The following is a 12,146-nucleotide window of genomic DNA, read 5'->3' on the forward strand; positions in this document are numbered from 1 at the left end:
ATAAATTAATTAAAATTTCTATGAAGAATATGATTTTTTTCATGTTAAAAAAAAAATTTCAACTAATAAATACGCAAATATTTACATTAAAATTTTCTATATTTATTTATAATTTTTACAATTGAAATTAGTGCGAGTTTTTCCGCTGAATAATGCCTCACTGAAAAAAAAATTCTTGACTGGAGGGTAAATTTTCTTGACTCAAGAAAATTAAAGTTTTTTGAGTCAAGAAATTTTCTTCTTGCTTAAAAAATAACTTTTGTCTTCCTTAAAAATTTTCTTGGAGTAAAAAGTGTTTTTTTTTGTGCAAGCTAAACTAAACTTGTAATAAATTGTGGATTCTATAATCAAATGAGAAAAAAAACTTTAAAATCCTTTAACTTGTTATAATTTCCAACGTCATAAACTGCTATCGGATTTTTATTTTACGTCATTAATATCACTGCGTCATAAAGTGTATTTAATTCGATGACGTTTTCTATACCTAATTTCCTCTTCATCATCATTATCCAATGAACAATATCATTTTACCCTCTTTGACAAGTTTTATCCGCTTGGCTTAAACTATTTTTATAACGCATAAATGCAATAGCGCATGAAATCAAAAAAACTAAGAGTAAACTTTGTCATAAGCATACAAGGAAGTTACACGTGTTAGGAAGAGTAATTAGCACGGAGTCTGCTCATATACTTTCCATCATTTATAACCGGATACTCTCCGGGATTTTCATCATTACCTGCCAAGCAGTCTTACTGCAAGCATTATCACCGCGATTACTATTACTTCACAAATTATTAAGCTCATTTTGCTTAATGTTAATTGCTTACAATTATCATCAAGATATTTAATCTCTGCTGTTTATTTCATTTATTTTATTGTCAGTTATCGTGCAATATCTCCAAGTTTTTGTATTCTTCATCTGTATTTGGGATTAAGTTCTGTTGATAGAAGAATATATCAATTAATTTACAAAGTTCCAATTGTAAACTCATCTATATCAGCGCAATAACTCTGTCAAAAGTGGAAACTCATCAACTTCGGTTCATATAATTTTTGCAGTAAGTTTTCTTCTTATTGTAATTTAATATAATTTTTTTTTAATATAACATTGCAAGTATTGATTATTTTTTTTACAAAAATTTATTTATAATCAAATTATCGATATCTTCTTAAAAATATTTCATATTTTTTATTACAATCATGCATTGAAAAAAAAAAAAAAAAAAAATTAATTTAAATCCAGAGTAAAATTCTTGAACTAAGAAAATAATTTTAAAGAGGCTCATTTTCTTGAATTAAGACAAAAAATTCTTAAATCAAATAAAATGTACTTAAACTAAGAAATTTCCTAGTTTAAGAATTTTTAAACTCAAACCAAGAAGATTAAATTCTTCAAAATTATTTACTTGATTTAAATGTATATTTTCTGTTAATTGATTTATTAATTCCATTTTTGAAATTACTAAATTTTATTTTTTGTTAACTCTTATGTATAATCCCGATTGGCTTACGTTTAATAAATAAATTAAAATTAAATAATTTGAAACTCCTGTTCCGCGAAAAAATTATCCGCGTGACCTATACAAGCGATATTATGATATAATAATTATTTCTTCTTGCTAGTACATCTGACCTACACTTGACTGGCCATCACCTTGCTGATGAGTCGAGTAAATCGGTGTTCTTCTTAAAAGACACGCACATTCCTGTCATTATTATCACAACTCTACAATGAAGGTCATGCATTATCGACCGTTTAGTAAAACTTCTTTAAAATCCATTGACCGCTATGATTGCCGTTCACTGCATATCCTTAACAATAGACTCAGTGAACTGTCACTAATTAATTAAATGATTACGGAAATAATCAACGGCATTTATATTCTTCGTAAACAATATATTGAAAGCTTAGTAGTTTTACTAAGAAGAATATCTATTTTATATTTTATATATTTATATATTTGAATATATTAAAAATATATAAAAATGCATGTGGGTACTCAAATGAAAGCCCTTGATGAGTGTAATATCAGAATGAGCTTAAATCTTCAAAAATATCAATAATTAAAAAATTACAGTGCAATTTTACAAAATTCATTATTTTTAATAAAGCAAAATTTTAATTTTTTTTTAGTTTAAAATTCACGGCAGTCACATAGAGATTATTTAATTTACAGATATTGATAAAATTCGCAAAACTGGAAGTGTCAATCAATCATTCGTCAGGTAAAAATGGCGAGGCAATCAATATCGGATCGAAAAATCCCTCATCTGAGGGACATCTTTGGTTTCGACAGCAACAACAACCAGGTGCAATTGGAAAAACTTGGGAAATTGGAAGAGACGTCATTAAGCAACAATCAGATGATTCAGACGCGGAACCGCGATTACAGCAAAATTCTAACCGAGAGAGACGTAAAGCACTTAGAGCAGCACCTGTCGATGAAGAAGACTATCCGTAAGAAGATAATGAGAGACTTGCAACAAGCGTTTGTAGAAGACCCCAACGAATTTAGAGTGGATGATGACATCCCTCTAGAGAATCTCAAAGCTGAAATTAATTATCGAAGCTTAAGCTTCGGTTTTCCTTCACAAAAACATCGATGCGCGATAGGACACACTGAAAGCACATTCCTGGAAATGCTTCGTGCCGATGGAGAAGGTATTTTTTATATAATATACTAATTTTTTATTTTTTCTGTAAAAAAAAAAAAAATATTAATTAAAATTATTTACTCTAGGATTTAATAAACGTCTAACAAATGGCTATGGCTACGACTCGTCTCGTAGTGGATCTCTAGAAAGAATGCCTTCAATCGTAATCACACATCATTTTGATACAGACGAAGATTCACCTAACTCTTACGATTCATTAGAAACTTCGCTCACTCCAAAAGAAAATGGTAAATTTTGGAGACGTTTCACAATTAAAAATCTTGACAAGCGATGAATATCATAATTTGATTTGTTTTACTAAAAATATTATTTTAAATTTAAATAATATTAATTTAAACAGCTGTATTTATATTTTATCATGAATACTATGACTATCGCGACTGTTATCATATATTTTTATTTTTTTAAATTGATAATTACGAGTTTTTAATTATATTCTTGTGATTTTACTGATACGAACGAAACTTTTGTCTATGATACGCATACTTAATATAATTTAAATATATTTGAAAATTTTAAATAAGTTTAAAAAAAATTTATTGATTCTTCCCATAACTATGAAGGTTTGATGAAGATGAAAAAAAAAAATTTACTCGATTTAAACTTATATTTTTTTAAAAAGTTAAAAAATTTCACTGTTACTCAACAATCGTATAAAAAATGTTTACTTTTGTAGTATATTTATAAAATCTTAATTATTTTTAAATTTCGGCGGGCGTTTCTCTATAAATGCTGACATTCCCTCTTTTTGATCATCCTAAAAAATGAATTATATAACATATAAAAATTATTCTCGAGTATTTAAGACTATTATGTAAAATTAAAAATTTTTAATAAAATATTACCAAAGCAAAAGTCGCTTGGAACATTCTTCTTTCAAAGTTCAGCCCTTCTTGGAGTGACAATTCGAATGCTTTATTAACAGCTTCTTTAGCTAAAGCCACTGACAGTTGTGAATTAGCTGCTATTTTTTCACCTAGCTTAACTGCTTCGTTGATCAATTGATCTGCTGGGAATATTTTGCTGACCAATCCTGAGAAATATAAATTAATAGAGTTTTTTTCATGTATTTTATAAATACATGTTGTATTTATATATCACCTACCAAATTTCTCAGCTTCTTGGGCAGTTATCTGATTGCCAGTCAGAACCATTTCCATAGCTTTACTTTTTCCAATTGCTTTTGTAAGTCTCTGAGTTCCACCAGATCCCGGGATTGTACCGATGATTATCTCTGGCTGACCAAATTTAGCTTTATCACCAGCATAAATAATATCACACATCATTGCAATTTCACAGCCACCTCCTAACTATTTTATTGTAACATTATTAATTATTAAACTATCTAATCATTACTATATTTATTTAACTAAGGCAAAAGATCCAATTATTGACACTTGGAATTTTATTTTTATCAAAAAAAAAAAAAAAAAAAAAAAAAAAAAAAAAAAAAAACTCTAAAAATTAATAAATATAATTTTTTAATTATAAATTTAAAAATAATTAATTTTTTTAATTAGAGTAAAATTGCAAGTGTCAATAACTGGCTCTTTTACCTTATCACCAAAAATTAACTACATACAGCGTAACCATTAACAGCAGCAATAATCGGCTTTCTGATTTTAGAAATATCGCTCCAATTTTGTAAAAATGATCCTTTCAAATTTCCAGCGAATGTATTACTTGCCATCTCTTTAATATCCGCGCCTAAATAATTATATTTATTTATTAATCATAAATTAATAAATAGGGAATAATATTTTTTTGTAAAGAAATTATTTTTTTACCAGCTGCAAATGCTTTTTCACTTCCAGTTAAAACAAGAGCTCCTATTGATTCATCTAAGTCAAACTTTTCCATGGCGTCATTCAATTCTGTTATTAATTGCTGACAAAGAGCATTGAGAGCTTTGGGCCTGTTGAGGGTCACCAGGCCAACATTCTGTTTCTCACCGGCTTTCTCTGCTTTGATGAACTCATATTTGTTTAAAACTGATGCTGAAAAATATTTATAATAATTGTATTAGTTATATGTTATATGTTATATGTTACAGACAAGGTATTGACTGCAGTAGAAGTTATTGAACTCTGGATAATTAATTTATTTTCAATCTTCAATCCGGCAAGTATTATTATGTAACAGTATATTTGTGAATTAATTATTTATAAATTAATAAAATAGTAATTATTTTTACTCACTAGAATAAAGTTTGGTAGAAGTTGAAAAATTTTGAGTATTTTTTGGTATTTGTGGTAGACGATTGATGAAATTACGGGAAATAATTCTTATAGCCATGATGATGTGTCGAACCTGTTGCTGGTTGTGAAACAAAAATTCGATATGTGAATTAATATTTATGTATAATAATAATTATAATAAATTGCTCTACTGGCAAAAGCAGCCAACATATCTGACTACTATGATAAGGAGTTATCATCATATAATACTTACTCAATTTTACACTATCGCATACCATTTACGGTTGAATTCATATAAAATGTTGATAATATAAAAATATAACATTACATTGGTTATATATAAGCTAGATTTACATCATATATTACATAGAAAAATACTTACAGACTCATATATGTACATATATGTATACACTATAGTGTGAAATGAATATACTTTTATTTCTATAAAAAAAATTGTATTCATATCAAGACTGAAAACTCTTCAACGTTAATAGTAAATCATACATAAGTACATGTACATTTTTATTTATTTTTTTTTTTTTTACTGAATAATAAGTATACATATATTTATATATATTTTAGTTGCTTAACAAATATACCTCTAAGTTATTTGAGATGGAAAAGAAAGAAATCAATCTTTTTTTAATAATTAGTATCTGATATATTAATATTATTATTATTAATATTTTATTATTGTTACTATCACATCGAACACGTGATATCAGTCGAGTATATTTATTTCAGCGATTGCGCATTCAAATGTTTAAAAATTTCAAAGTAAAGAAAATGTATTTATCATCAAATATACCCTTCCATTTTAATAATGGAACTTAATTTAAATAAACGAAATAATTAATTAAATGAAAATTTTCTTTTAATAAAATCTTTAAATTATTGGGTTTAAAATTTTAACGATTTTGCGTAGAGTGCTGCAGTGGCTTGCATCTCATCACCATTGAATCTACGGAGCTCGGCGATAACTTGAGCTCGAGGAAATCCAAGAGTTACAATAGCTTTGACATTAGCTTCTGTAAACGGATCACTGACTGTAACTGTTTCTAAATTATCTGATTTCGATGTGCTAGCTGACGGGTTATTCGTGCTGCTTTCTAAAAGTAAAATTATTACAAAATAAAATAAAATTCTTTATACATTATATAATTAAATATATTCAATACTAAAGTCTAAAAAAAAATTTACCTTGCTGCTGTCTTAATTTTTTAGCTTCTCTAGCACTGTCCTCTAATACTTTTTGATATTCCTGGTCATCCATTGCATCATTATTACCACTTAATCTTGCACATTCCGGTAAATCACCTGTTAAAAATAAAAAATTAATTACTTGGTCATCTTTATAATTTATAATAGAATAATAATAGTAGTAAGTTATATTTATACAAACCTTCGGCTAAAAATTGTGTCTCTGTTCCAGTCGTGCCAATTTTTAAAATATTTTTCTTAAGATCTATACAACACTGATGTCGTTTGAGCATATCTAAACCAAGAAGCATGTCCATTGGTTGTTCCTCAAGAACATTGAAGGACGTTGTCAAGTGATCGTTGGCTATTTGTATTTGCATCATGTGGATACGTCCAATAATACGTTGAACACCTACACCTTTGGCAACTCCAGCCCACCTTATGTCAACCAGTCTCATAATATGACATCTTTCAGCACATGCTGCTGACATTATTGTAGTTTGAGCACCTAATTTTTAAAATACATATTATCAGCTTCAGTAATTTATTTCTAAATAATTTATATTATTAAGAGAATAAGCAAAATTTTGTGGCAAAAATTTTTTTTTTTTTGGCTACCGACGTATTTTTGTATGAAACGTACAGAAATGCAAAAAAAAACAATTTATATGCCCTTTCAATAAAAATTCAATAAAAAAAAATATTTTTTGTTTAAAAATTGTTTTTTAAACTTTAAATATTCATACATTTAAAATCATCTGAATGGTTATTACAAAATATACATTTTATATACACTGAATGTATAAAATTAGAATATCCGAATTTTTTTCTCTGTTGTCAAGTATCTGTTTCAAGAAACGAGTATTAAACGCGTTTTAAATTTAAAAATAGTTGCGCTGAGAAAAACAATTTGTAGCGAATAAACATGTTCTTGACATAGCAGCAACGAAAAATTATTTTTCTCAGTGGGTAAATATTAAAAAAATAAATAAAGTAGTACCTGAGTCAATAAATGCTTTGACTGGAAATCCATTAACTTTACAGTTGATATAAAGCATAACAACTGTTCCAAACGTTTCAGGATTATACTCCATAGCTGCTTCCATATTAGCTTCGATATTTTTTTGTTTTATTTCTTCAGCAATTAATCTTTGAGATTCAGTATCAAATGGATCTGCGTTCATCATTCTCAATCGTTGTGCTTGACGTTCTTCGCGAATTTTTATTTGTTCTTTTAGTATCGTTGAAAATTTGTCTAAAATTAAATTTTTAAATCAATAATAACAATTGAAGATGATAGAAAAAATATTTTTTTAAATAAAAAATTTACCAAGATTCCCTGAGAGCAAAGCATTGGCTAATCTAGCATTATTTTGTTTCAACAAAGCCAATTGATCAGGATTTGCTAAAAACATGTCCCTTATCATGGCAGGATCATTTTCATTTCTTGGATTTTGTACTCGAGAAGAATTGCCCGATGAATTTGGGCTACTACTCAATGGTGCTCCAGGAACTCGAATTGAGCTAAAGTCCAGAAATGGCACGGCTGAAAAATAATATTTATGTTTATGAAAATTGTAAAATTAATGTGAATTATTTTTTGTAAATAAAGAACTTTTATTTTTACATCACATGAATTTAAAAGAAAATTTTTTTTTTACCTCCATTATTACATGGAGGTTGATTTAATTCAACTCCACTCTGATGCATGTGTTGCAATATTACAGCATCACCATCTGTGATTCCATGTTCTTTTAAAGACTTTTTATCGTCCATAAGAGGCCGTCCATTAAATACAATAACAATTTCGAGAGCCGGAACCCCACACTCGACCTCGCAAAACGCTTTGAAATTTTCTAGCTCTAAATCCTCACTTACATCCAGGACAAATATTTCGTCACCGAGGGTCATTACTGTTACTTTCATCCTAAAATTATAATTATTATTATTTATTATTACTTATCATTTATATCCAAAAATTATTAAAAATTTATTTAACTTACTTGATAGCTTTGTAAATATTGCAATAAAACCAGTTTATATTGTCCACTTATATATAATAATAATCACAAAGGCCAAAAGTTCAAATTTATCGTAGTTCGTTGTTCAAATTAATATTAATATTATTGTTGTTGTTATTATTAGATTGTATACAAGTTTGTTTATAAATTTACTAATTGGAGTAAAAATTCTAGACCTACTGCTTGCCGAAAATAAAATTGAAAAAAGAGCTGCCGCTAAATCACGGAGTAATAATAACTTGAACAGAATGATAATGGACTTTTCTTTAGCTGAATCGTTTCTTTTAAACATATAAACAATAACCTCAAAAAAACCAGCTCAGCAAAAAATATAGACACGCAGCAATACGACAGAGACTGTACCTGTAAGCCTATATTACGAGATACATCACTACCGCTAGAAAGAAAAGGAGAAAAGAAACAAAATTATTATTATCATCATTATTATGAGTATGTATGTTAATACAAAACGTACTTACTGTATATAACGCTGTCATCGTTATTTATGAGGTAAAAGTATACAACAGAAGTCTGATTTTTTATGACATTTAAGTTAGCTGTCACTTCATAATTTTTTAATTTTATTTAACAAAAAAAATTTATTCCAGAAAACTATTTTTAAAAAATTGCATTTTTTAATTTTTTTAATTTCTATGTGGCAATTTTTAAAAAAATTTTTTTCTTGTAATATATAATTTATTCCAAAAATTTAATTAATGTCAAACATCTGATTTTTTTAGTACTTCTTTCCTTGTCACTTGATCATACTGAAGTTAGCGGTCAGCTGTCAATTTTAAAAATTTTTTTACAATTAAATTAATTATAAAAAATAATTTAAAAAAAATTGCATTTTTTAATTTTTAAAATTTCTAGATGTCAATTTTTTTTTCCATAATGCATTTGTTAACTAAAATTCTAAAAACAATCAAATATCTCCTGAATTAAATTTCATCATATGCCATCATGAAATAGAGAGGAAAACAAAAATGGAGGAGCGTAGACGGAGAGATAGTTTCTCTCTCTGTTTAGCATTGACAGGCGATTGACGCGCCACTAAACAATGTCACTTTTGTATTTAATTATTTTACAGTACATACTATATATGTGTTGTGTTTGAAGAATGTAAGAATATCAGTTTACTTGTAAATCCACTTAAAAACATTTAAATCTTGAATTAAAAATCTTAATAAAATACAAACAAGACCAGAAATGATAATTTATATAAATTCTGCTCTCCGAAAATTACTGATGTTTACATAACTGTTATTTCACACCGCTGAAAGATACTTGTCAAATGGAGTTTTATATTAACAAGAATAATTATTTGCGATGCAAATCGCAGCAAAATTAATAATCGGTATAATGAGTACATGGAAGCTAATACAAAGACGTTGTTACGATCTTCTTTCACATAAATCGTCATTACTTATTATTCTTATTGCATTTACATGTATATTTGTTGGTACTGTACACTTTGGAGAGGTTAGATTTAATTACTATTTACCTTTTTTTTTCTAATTTGTCATGATTTGTCATCATAATGTGATGATGATTCTTTCAGGTATGGCTTGCGTGGAGTAAGGAAAAGTATCAAGCTGTATTCCACTCGTTCAATGACAATATCATCGGCACTTCGTTTCAAAATAAACTGTGCCAGCATGTGCCTATTGATGTAGTTTATACGTGGGTGAATGGTAGCGATCCAGCGTTTATTCAAGATTTACATAAATATATTCCAGTTCCTAATGACATTAACGCAGCTGTGTCGAGATTCAATGATAAAGATGAGTTGAGGTACTCGTTGCGATCGCTAGAAATGTATGCGCCATGGGTTAGACATGTTTATATTATTACTAATGGCCAAATACCCAATTGGCTGGATATGGATAATGAGAGGATGACACTTATTAGTCATCACGATATTTTTCCTAATAAAAATCATCTACCGACTTTTTCAAGTCCAGCTATTGAAAGTCATATCCATAGGTAATAAATAAATTTATTTTTTATACAGTTAAAATGGGTTTTTATGGTTTACTTTATTTGATATAAATATAAATATACAATGTTATTTTGTGTTGTAGAATACCAGGGATATCTGATAAATTTTTATATTTTAACGACGATGTTTTCCTGGGTACGGAAGTCTGGCCTGAAGATTTTATCACTCAAACTGGCGGGCAAAAAGTTTATTTGGCTTGGTGGATACCAGATTGCTCCGATATTTGTCCTTGGGCTTGGGTTGGAGATGGCTCTTGTGATCCTGCTTGTAATACAACAGTTTGTGAATTTGATGGTAAAATAATTCAATTTAATTATTTATTTTTATATAATTGTATTTTAATTATTTTTTTAATTGTATCAAAAGGTGGAGATTGTAATACAACGCCCATACCAACGGACAGTGAAGTGATGGAAGAAGATGGTGACTATCCGTATAAGCTTCTTCAAATGAATCAAAAAAAAGAAACAGCAAAATTTTTTGATTTATTCAAGCAAAAAAATCAAAATATAAATTCTTCATTTACAACTCGTTCTTCTGCCACGACTTTTCCGTCGTCATTACCTTCTCTGAATTCAGTTTCAACGTCCAATTCTTTGAACGTTAATGAAAATTCACTGGATGACATAATTAAATTACTGAAGGATAAACATAATCATATAAATAATACTCAAGATAATGAATTAATACTTTCGAAAAATAATTTTAGAATAAACAGAACTGCCGACCAAAATGGAGATAAAAAAAGAAAAAAATTATCTACGTCCACTGACATAATAGGATTTAAGTACGAGTTTGCTCATCCGATGAGTCGCCGTAAGCAGCAAAATCGAAATGATGATATTATAAATCTTGTACATATAAGTGATCCTGAAAAATCAGACAATATTAATAATAAAAACAATAATGACAATGACAATAATAATAAATATCCAAGTCACTTAAAACGTAAAATACGACGACTGGATACTTATGCAGAGTCATTATTATATGTTAATAGAATTTATAACGCAGCCTATGGGTTTCAGCGACGTCGCGTACCAGCTCACATGCCACATTTATTAGACAAAAAAATAATAGAAGACATGCATGATAAATTTAAATTTGAATTCGACAAAACTTCGTCTCATCGCGTCAGAAATTCTCAAGATATGCAATTTGCATTTTCATATTTTTATTATCTTATCAGTGAAAAACAACAGTCAACAGCTGGTGAAATATTTGATAGATTTGATACTGATAAATCGGGTACATGGTCTGATCGTGAAATAAGAACTCTTTTATCACGAATAAATCCACTTCCGTTGGATTATAGTCTTGTGGTAGATTTTGAGAATGCAATTACTAATTGCTCGCGTCGTATTAAATTAATTAATAGTAAAAATGTAGAACCACCATCCGGTGAACGTTATCTTGATTCTATTCTGCCTACTGTGACTAAAGAATTAATAATAAAATGTGACGCGATAGCCAATAAAATTAAATCACAGTTTGGTGAAAAAAATCGTTATCAACATGAAATTTTAAAAGCCGGAAGAAATGAAATATTTGAAATGTTAACGAGTAACGTGTCTCAAACAGTACAATTACTTGATGAAATACGACGAGAGCCAAAAAAATTTATTTGTCTAAATGATGATATGGATCCGTCGCGAAAATCGGAGAACGATATTATCCGAGCTTTACTTAATGATTTTTACCGTTCCCTGTATCCACTTAAGAGCAATTTTGAATTACCTGCTCAGTATAGAAATAGATTTTCTCACCGAAACGAATTATACGAGTGGCGAGCTAGTCGAGCGAGAGCTAGGAATATTTTACTTTTACTTATATCATTACTGATGTTTATTACTATTTATCATTTATTTTACAATCAAATTCGAAGATTTTTACGCAACAGATCTCTTCCGGCTTTTCTTGTGTAATTTATTAAATATCTGTGATTTTATTAAGTGTATTATAACACTTGTGTTATTTTATTAATCATTCTAGTCAACTATTTTATATTTTTTTATCTGACTTATCATTTTTTTAATTATCAAATTAAC

The 12,146-nt window shown here is 28.2% G+C and overlaps 4 protein-coding genes across 5 annotated transcripts; 2 read left to right on the top strand and 2 right to left on the bottom strand.

The window, feature by feature from the left end:
* Positions 1 to 428: 428 nt before the first annotated feature.
* LOC141526308 (uncharacterized) lies at positions 429 to 4,865 on the top strand. 2 transcript variants are annotated; one of them, XM_074241254.1, is made up of 4 exons: positions 429 to 1,059; positions 2,179 to 2,663; positions 2,743 to 2,904; positions 4,731 to 4,865. In XM_074241254.1, the coding sequence occupies exons 2-4, from the start codon at positions 2,234 to 2,236 to the stop codon at positions 4,814 to 4,816; spliced, it is 678 nt and encodes a 225-aa protein (XP_074097355.1). In that variant the 5' UTR covers positions 429 to 1,059; positions 2,179 to 2,233; the 3' UTR covers positions 4,817 to 4,865. The 2 variants fall into 2 exon arrangements, with proteins under 2 accessions (XP_074097355.1, XP_074097356.1); XM_074241255.1 differs by lacking the exon at positions 4,731 to 4,865 and having other exon boundaries at positions 440 to 1,059; positions 2,743 to 3,434.
* Positions 3,266 to 5,284, bottom strand: Echs1 (Enoyl-CoA hydratase, short chain 1). Its single transcript, XM_074241250.1, has 7 exons — positions 5,129 to 5,284; positions 4,876 to 4,993; positions 4,465 to 4,674; positions 4,260 to 4,384; positions 3,783 to 3,987; positions 3,523 to 3,710; positions 3,266 to 3,434 (listed from the first exon to the last, which is right to left on the bottom strand). Exons 2-7 carry the CDS (start codon positions 4,970 to 4,972, stop codon positions 3,369 to 3,371), a joined length of 891 nt encoding a protein of 296 aa, XP_074097351.1. The 5' UTR covers positions 4,973 to 4,993; positions 5,129 to 5,284; the 3' UTR covers positions 3,266 to 3,368.
* Positions 5,285 to 5,528: 244 nt separating this feature from the next.
* On the bottom strand, positions 5,529 to 8,454 carry Rngo (DNA damage inducible 1 homolog rngo). The gene is made up of 7 exons (XM_074241245.1): positions 8,079 to 8,454; positions 7,737 to 8,002; positions 7,406 to 7,621; positions 7,076 to 7,330; positions 6,278 to 6,583; positions 6,076 to 6,192; positions 5,529 to 5,984 (listed from the first exon to the last, which is right to left on the bottom strand). The coding sequence occupies exons 2-7, from the start codon at positions 7,999 to 8,001 to the stop codon at positions 5,776 to 5,778; spliced, it is 1,368 nt and encodes a 455-aa protein (XP_074097346.1). The 5' UTR covers position 8,002; positions 8,079 to 8,454; the 3' UTR covers positions 5,529 to 5,775.
* Positions 8,455 to 8,946: 492 nt separating this feature from the next.
* Gnptab (N-acetylglucosamine-1-phosphate transferase subunits alpha and beta) lies at positions 8,947 to 12,097 on the top strand. Its single transcript, XM_074241235.1, has 4 exons — positions 8,947 to 9,578; positions 9,658 to 10,082; positions 10,181 to 10,392; positions 10,465 to 12,097. The coding sequence occupies exons 1-4, from the start codon at positions 9,426 to 9,428 to the stop codon at positions 12,021 to 12,023; spliced, it is 2,349 nt and encodes a 782-aa protein (XP_074097336.1). The 5' UTR covers positions 8,947 to 9,425; the 3' UTR covers positions 12,024 to 12,097.
* Positions 12,098 to 12,146: the final 49 nt, after the last annotated feature.

Source organism: Cotesia typhae, unplaced genomic scaffold, assembly GCF_013202065.1.
Source record: "Cotesia typhae breed Kobodo isofemale line unplaced genomic scaffold, CoteBio_Ctyphae contig_33, whole genome shotgun sequence".
Lineage (NCBI taxonomy): Eukaryota > Metazoa > Arthropoda > Insecta > Hymenoptera > Braconidae > Cotesia > Cotesia typhae.

Coding starts and splice junctions, on each gene's coding strand:
- LOC141526308 (XM_074241254.1), top strand. CDS start 2,234: ATGGCGAGGCAATCAATATCGGATCGAAAAATCCCTCATCTGAGGGAC. Junction 2,664..2,742: donor GCTTCGTGCCGATGGAGAAG/GTATTTTTTATA, acceptor TATTTACTCTAG/GATTTAATAAACGTCTAACA. Junction 2,905..4,730: donor GCTCACTCCAAAAGAAAATG/GTAAATTTTGGA, acceptor TATATGTTACAG/ACAAGGTATTGACTGCAGTA.
- Echs1 (XM_074241250.1), bottom strand. CDS start 4,972: ATGGCTATAAGAATTATTTCCCGTAATTTCATCAATCGTCTACCACAA. Junction 4,675..4,875: donor TTCTACCAAACTTTATTCTA/GTGAGTAAAAAT, acceptor AATATTTTTCAG/CATCAGTTTTAAACAAATAT. Junction 4,385..4,464: donor TGAAAAAGCATTTGCAGCTG/GTAAAAAAATAA, acceptor ATAATTATTTAG/GCGCGGATATTAAAGAGATG.
- Rngo (XM_074241245.1), bottom strand. CDS start 8,001: ATGAAAGTAACAGTAATGACCCTCGGTGACGAAATATTTGTCCTGGAT. Junction 6,584..7,075: donor CAAAGCATTTATTGACTCAG/GTACTACTTTAT, acceptor TTTAAAAATTAG/GTGCTCAAACTACAATAATG. Junction 6,193..6,277: donor GACACAATTTTTAGCCGAAG/GTTTGTATAAAT, acceptor TATTTTTAACAG/GTGATTTACCGGAATGTGCA.
- Gnptab (XM_074241235.1), top strand. CDS start 9,426: ATGCAAATCGCAGCAAAATTAATAATCGGTATAATGAGTACATGGAAG. Junction 10,083..10,180: donor ATTGAAAGTCATATCCATAG/GTAATAAATAAA, acceptor TTTGTGTTGTAG/AATACCAGGGATATCTGATA. Junction 10,393..10,464: donor AACAGTTTGTGAATTTGATG/GTAAAATAATTC, acceptor TTGTATCAAAAG/GTGGAGATTGTAATACAACG.